Below are 6951 nucleotides of genomic sequence, written 5' to 3'. Positions count from 1 at the left end.
GCTAATCTCCAAGAAGATTCTACGGTGGCAGGAATTAAGGCAGTAAGCACACAATGTCCAGCCTGCCCCCACGGGCTTGGATACTGTTTCTGGATACCCAAACACACGCGCACATATAGTGATATGTATATATATATATGTATGTATATATATATATATATATATATATATATATATGGGTATAACGCTCCAGAAGTGAGTGTTATTTTCTGATAGATAATATTTTGGGGGGATACACATGCATCCGATTTTCGCAAAGTTATCTCATTTGTCTTTTCGACAATAATCCTCTTCCAAATCCAGGTACCCTCATACGGACCCGCTGCTAATGATATTGTACTACCACATACCAAGACAGAGATATTCAATATGACATTATCGTATATCTGCCTACGTAGGCCAATTCATTTACAACTCCTTGCAAAAACGAGACAATGCTATATTGACATAATGATCTGAAGTATTAGCTTTTATGATATTAACTAGATTGTTTATACGTTACATTAGATTAGATTAGTTGTTAGTTATTTGCAATAGTATATAGTTCAACTCCCATGTATACACAGATTGCCATACATTGTACCTGTTACAATTGTCGCGCAATAAAGTTCTATTCTATTCTATATTCTAATGTACTGCGCCGTATATGATTTGCCAACAAAGCCAACTTCCGTCACTCTTTCTCGTCCAGGGTAGTGGGGATAACCTTGATGAAACAGTCCTTGAAGTGATTATAACACAATTAGAGAGATACAAGAAAGGTTTGAAGACTGTATTTATATATAATCATCTTGGATTGAGACATTTGGGCACTTGGGGACAGCAAAGAAGTGGAAAGTAGGTCAACGTAAAATGGCGGCGCCAAAACTACTTTTGGGCACAATTTCTCCCTAACGGTAGTCTCTAACAGGTCCTTCACACTGAAACCGAATTAGCAGGAATCAAGCAAAAACAGCCGGAATGAAGTATTTGCAAAATTCGTGCCACATTCGGGGCCATTCGGGAAGGAATGAGCCCAAATGCCGTCAGAATGAAATTCTTTTCTATTCCTGTGAATTTGTAGTGTATTCTAAAAATTCTTCCAACCGGTACCTGTTCCCATGGTCAAAGTCACGTCCTCCCCCACCAGTGTGCACAATTGGAAGGGAACTCAGGGAAATTCGAGAACTCTTTTGCTACACTGTTCACTCTGCGTTTAGGTTTCAACTTATGGTCGTTTGACCAAACAATCTTGATTCAGGCATACCTATCCATTTTTCGAGGAATTGTAATACCCGCTTCTGGAGCTGGAGTGAAACGTTCCTTTAAGACATAGAGATACAGAGAGACAAACATACAGAAAAAAAACGGTCACAAACATACACACACACACACACACACAAACACTGATACACACACACGCGCGCGCACACACACACACACACATACACACAAACACACGCACACACAGTCACAAGGTTATAGTGAAATATTTTCAAAGTACGGTAATCGCTGGAAATTCCGTTTCCTGTCTTCTACCCCCTTTCCACAAGTACGGTGCTCTCGCCGCGCTCTCCCTGCGGCCTAAAATTTTACAGATCGCTCAACGAATTGTATAGATAAGAAATCTTTTACACTTTGTGTGTTTTTGTTGTCCTCTCAGTCTAGTGGAAAGGGGGCCAAAGTCACCACATAAGCTTGAATGTCACTTAAAGGACAACTTGAAACATGCGATAAATGGTTGGTACATACACTTACACCAGCCATTCGCCGCATGTTTCAAGTTGTTCTTGCTTGAAACGCAGGGGTATCATTTAACATGTACCTCGGGCGACGATACGTCAAATGCCCCTAAATAAATGGTCACAGAAGTAAGGAGTACTTTCATACGTACTTTGTCCCCTTGCTGCCCATGGTGTTGATGCCAGGACGACAAGCAGTAGAAGAACACTTCTCACAGCCATTTAGTACATCATGTACATGTCGGCTATACTAAGAAATCACACGAGACAAGATCCCTGTGAAGCTGTACGGATGTACAACAGTGGGAGAAAGGAATGACATAGACTGGTCTAACAACTACCTTTGGCCAAAGCAATTCATCAACTGTCTTTTGTTTCTTGCTCAGCGAAAATTCCAGTGTGTTGTGTCCTTTTTGCATGCACAGGAAGGCTCAGTTTAAGAAAATTTAAGAGTGCTTTATCTTCAAAATAATTTTTTGGTTTGGACATGCAAGTCAGCACAGGATTGTTGAAATGTGGATGGTTTTGGAGAGAATTCTTACATTATCTTACAAAACATTTCCTATGAGCTTAGTCACGGGTACATTAAGTTTCGCGTTTGGGATTCTTAAGCACTTCAACTATCAGTCAATAACGGACGGGGTCTTACATATCTTGTAGGAAGATGTTAACACCTGTGCTTAACGTTAACAATTTTTCTCTTATCCACAACCAGAAATGAATTTGTTCTCGCCCTTAATGTGTCATTTGGAGTGAGAGAATCACTGATGAGGAAAATTTGATATCTAACCCTGTTGACATGTCATGTGTCGATGGATATATTGTTGATAACAACGTATCTCAACACAGCGCTTAGAGCACTTTTAACTAAGTAAGAAAACTGCGAAACTTTCTAAGATCCAAGGACATTTCAGAGATTTACTATCTTGTACGTCAGAAAAAAAAAATTACGGTAATTATATATAATTGCTTAACCTTTCGAAGGTAGCCTGTGGGGGTAGGTGTGTCGTGGAGTGGGCGGACATAAGTGTCGCGAACCTTTGTGTTGAAAACAATTAATGGGGACCGGTCAGGATTTCAAACCCGTTTACATATCCTGGGCAGGTGCACAGAATATGCAGAGACCAGAGTAAGTAAAATCTCACACACGAGAGAAGAAACATCATTGGCTGTGCACCATGGTGGTACGAACGCGGGGTCATGGAGGACATTTAATGGAGCGAACCTAAATCATTCCTACAGGTGCACTCTTACTGCACAGCTGCAGGTACTCAACGAATTTCAGAGATAAAGAACGAATTTTCTTACTTTTTGTGTATTTTGTCGTCTTCTAAGACATACTTTCACGTACATGTATTACGCAATATCGGAGAAAATAACAGAACAGCGACCCAGTAAACGAACCCTGCAGTGACGCAGGCTTGACGCAAGTGCGGTGAGAGTGCACGTCACATTTCCCAACCGGGGCCCGGGGCTTTGAGGAACGAAAAGTATGATATAGAATACAACAAACTACACAAGACGTAAAGAGAATAGTCGTGAACGTTATTTGTGTATATTTTAACGAATACATTTCTATTTTTCGTTTCCACAAACAACCAAACAGGCCCTGGTTTGGAAATGTTGCGTTAGCCTTATATATAAGGGAGTACTTGTTGTCGTAGAACTCTCGAGTATATGGGACCACTCCAACCCAGTATTGTAACATAAATTTAAAAGACAGTAACAGTTCTTACGGCATTGCCTTACCGTAGGAACTATCTATTTTAATCTATTACCTTCGCCAAGAAGGTTATATTTTGGGTAGCGTGTGTATGTATGTATGTATGTCTGTAGAAGACCAGCATAACTGAAGAACGCCTGGATGGATTGTATTGATATTCGGTATGCCAGTAGGCCTTGTTGAGAGCTCAAAACGATTAGATTTTGGGCACCCGTAGCGGCCAGTTATGGCACTGCAGCGGAACTTCCTGGTTTGATATTTCGAGTTCTGGACATGCTGCGGCTATGATTTTTAAGTGGTGGATAGCTCTTGATGCCGAAATTAAGTGGTATAGGTTTAGGCCCCCTAGCAACTTGTTTTGGAACTGCAGGGCAGATTTAGTGTCAGATTTTGAAAGGGAATAGCTCAAGGAGTTGACGGATTGTCATGATTTTTGGTATGTAAATAGCTTAAGTGATGCTTCATATGATACTGTATCAATTATGCAAATCGGAATCTAATTTGCATAACTAATTAGGAAATCGTCTTAACATGCTCAGTTCCATTTTAGGACCATTGCAACATGTGACATTTGTAACCGAGAAAGAAGAATATTGATAGATATGTTATGCAAAATAAAGACCTTATTTGCATAATTAATGAGGAAATGCTATAATGTTATCGTGGCAAATGACGGGAACTTTTTACTTGTAACATTTGGAAGTTATGTACAAGGGACCATTGATGAACAATAATTATGCAAATGAGGAAAATGCGATAAAACACCTTTTTTTAGCATAGACTGTGTATGTCTGTTGTTTGGTGGAGGAGATAATCAAGTAATATACTTAATGCAAATGAGAATCTTATTTGCATAATTAATGACAAAAACAATTAATACAGCAGTTGTAAAGGGTAGAATCATTTGGCGAAGGTATGGGGTCGTGGAACTCTAGTTCATTTTATTTCTAAACAGGACCACCATTTACACATTTGTGCATGATCCTTATGAGTTTAATAGTTTTGACATGGTAACATACATTATGTCAGCTGTGACGCGAAAACGTTCGATACGGGTGTTCCGGACCGTGTGATAACTTCCGTATCACACGGGTTCTAAAGTTGTATCACACAGGCTTCCTTCGAGTGAATCGAACTATTTCGAACGGGCCGAATACGGCACTGTTGAAAATTCGAATACCGGATTCGGACGTTAGAATTGCTATTGTTACAATCTTTAGTTCGAGGACACAACATGTTCTCAACTTCTGGTGCATTTCGCATCGAAATATGTGTTTTCTCAGGTGGGTATGACATAAATAAAATCGGTCTCAGCCCTCCCGCGGGTCGGATCACCCTCCGGCCGTCAGGCGATCCTCCCCGCGGTCGGGCTGGGATTTCGGGTGATACGGAATACATCGTGTTGTATTCTATATTTCTCATAATTCCACCAGGTGCCATTACACCGCCACCTAAAATAAACGTTGTTATAGAGGCCTTCTCAAGAATGTCTTCAACACCTAAATATCTGATTTGTATTATATTTAAGATATTTAACATTCGGTGTTAAAGATAATCTTGGGAAGACCTCTTTACTAACGTTTTTTGAGGTGGCGGTATTATGGCACCTGGTGGAATTATGATAGTTGATGTTAAACCGTTTTCCTGTTATTCATTCTGCCAGACAGTGCCAGACCTCAATGAAAAGCGGCCTGTAGGCCGATTTGAGCTTCTCATGAATAGATAAAGGTTCAAACAAACAAACATATTATGTAAGATTTCGGTCGGTTTTTACATGTAAAAACAAAAATCTGCAATTTTATTGTGTTTTCACAAGGCATGGGAGTAATTAGTTGATAACGTGATGGCTTTTTAAACATTGCCTTGTAATTTTCTGCTATCATACTGGTGATCATACTTGTGACATCAGCAAGCTATGTACAGGTGAAATGTGTGTGTGTGTGTGTGTGTGTGTGTGTGTGTGTGTGTGTGTGTGTGTGTGTGTGTGTGTGTTTAAGTACATAATACACTCGACAAAGATAGAGTTGACCCGGTATACACTTGGATGAACTATGGAGCCTCGGACTTCTCTCACGTCACTGACAGACCAATGACCAAAAATCTAATACTCACAAAAACCGCTAGATGTCGTTGTCGTACAAACGATAGGGACAAAGCAGATATAACCATGTTCGTGTTTCTGTTGTCTTTTCGACCCAAGCCCATCTATATGTTTGTGCAAGTTTTTACACCGCCATTTCCTAATTTCATTGTCTTCTGCAATTTCTCTACAATCATTTCCATATACCATTCTACTAAACTTCACTCGATCCCCCTTGACTATTATTGGACTGTCCCCATAGAATGGGTTATCAGCTGCAGTAACACTTCCGGATCCACCAAGCAACATGCCTCGTACTGTCACTTCGATCAGTACGTCTTGGGAAAGGGACGTGAGAACTTAGAAACGATCACTAGAACAACTGGAGTTTGTGGTCTATCGATCGAGGCTTCGTGGATGTTTTGAAATTCGCCGAGGTTGTTTTTTGTTATTTGTATGCATATCTTCTGTATGTTTCTAAGAATATAATTCTCACGGTACGTTTGCAAAGATGATTTCGTTTTCCTGGTGGCGGTTCTAAATGTTTTGTATAGTCTGCGCACGTAGTTGACGTGAGAGCGGATAGAAAGCAGACAACTTTTCATTCAAGGCGCAGAGCCGGGCCAGGGGTTTCGCCTTGTCTGACAGCTTACATTTGGACTAGTCCATCTCGAACCGGGGGTAGTCTTTTTCCCCACGATCAGCTATTCTTACTCCTTTTCGGAGTTAATTATTTTCTAAAGTTCATGAAATGATAGCATGTTGACATACAATACTCTATTACTATTTTTGAAATGAAATTATGTTTCTTAAATCGTGGTGAACATTATAAAGTCTTTCCTTCTTTCCTTACACTCAAATGAACATAGTGACGATAAGATTTGTCAAACTCATAGAAAAATGTCCAGTGCAGTAACTAGCAAATTCAATTGAAGGAAAAAGCAAAGATACCAAGAAGAAAGAGCTTAACCGAGTGGTGTGCTTGCATGAGTGGACCAGTTTTTACGGTATGCCATGCAACATTACACTTTGGTTCAGCAAAGCTAACAAAGAGCTCAGCATACATTACCTGGGGCACCATTTTAGCATCCTGACCTCTTAACCCCGGCTTATAACGCACTGGGAACGAGAAGGAGGTGCCACAGACACCCTCGTCCACACATCCAATCACAGGTATGACTGTACAAAGTGTAATATCCAAATAGATGTTTGAATGTTTGTTGTCTATATATCTTTTGTCGCCAGTAGTGGTTAGGTATTGGACACTGTAGAACAAGGGCATTACAAAACTACCTCATAACGTGGTAGGCGTATTTAAAAAAACAACACCTACATTGGCGTAGTATATGAATAAAACCTACACCATGTAACATCAACTCTCATGATTCCACCGGGTGCCATAATACGTCACATCAAAAACACATGTT

At 40.2% G+C, this 6951-nt stretch overlaps 1 protein-coding gene across 1 annotated transcript in view; it reads right to left on the bottom strand.

The window, feature by feature from the left end:
- LOC118420464 (macrophage mannose receptor 1-like) overlaps positions 1–2035 on the bottom strand; it is a 13802-nt gene extending 11767 nt beyond the window's left edge. The window contains exon 1 of the mRNA XM_035827283.1: positions 1874–2035. Coding sequence (XP_035683176.1) covers positions 1874–1943 — 70 coding nt within the window. The 5' untranslated portion in view covers positions 1944–2035. The remainder of the gene's footprint in view (positions 1–1873) is intronic.
- Between the last annotated feature and the right edge of the window lie 4916 nt (positions 2036–6951).

This window comes from Branchiostoma floridae, chromosome 8 (genome assembly GCF_000003815.2).
Source record: "Branchiostoma floridae strain S238N-H82 chromosome 8, Bfl_VNyyK, whole genome shotgun sequence".
In the NCBI taxonomy this organism is placed as follows: Eukaryota; Metazoa; Chordata; class Leptocardii; order Amphioxiformes; family Branchiostomatidae; genus Branchiostoma; species Branchiostoma floridae.
This window is presented reverse-complemented; position numbering and strand designations above follow the sequence as displayed.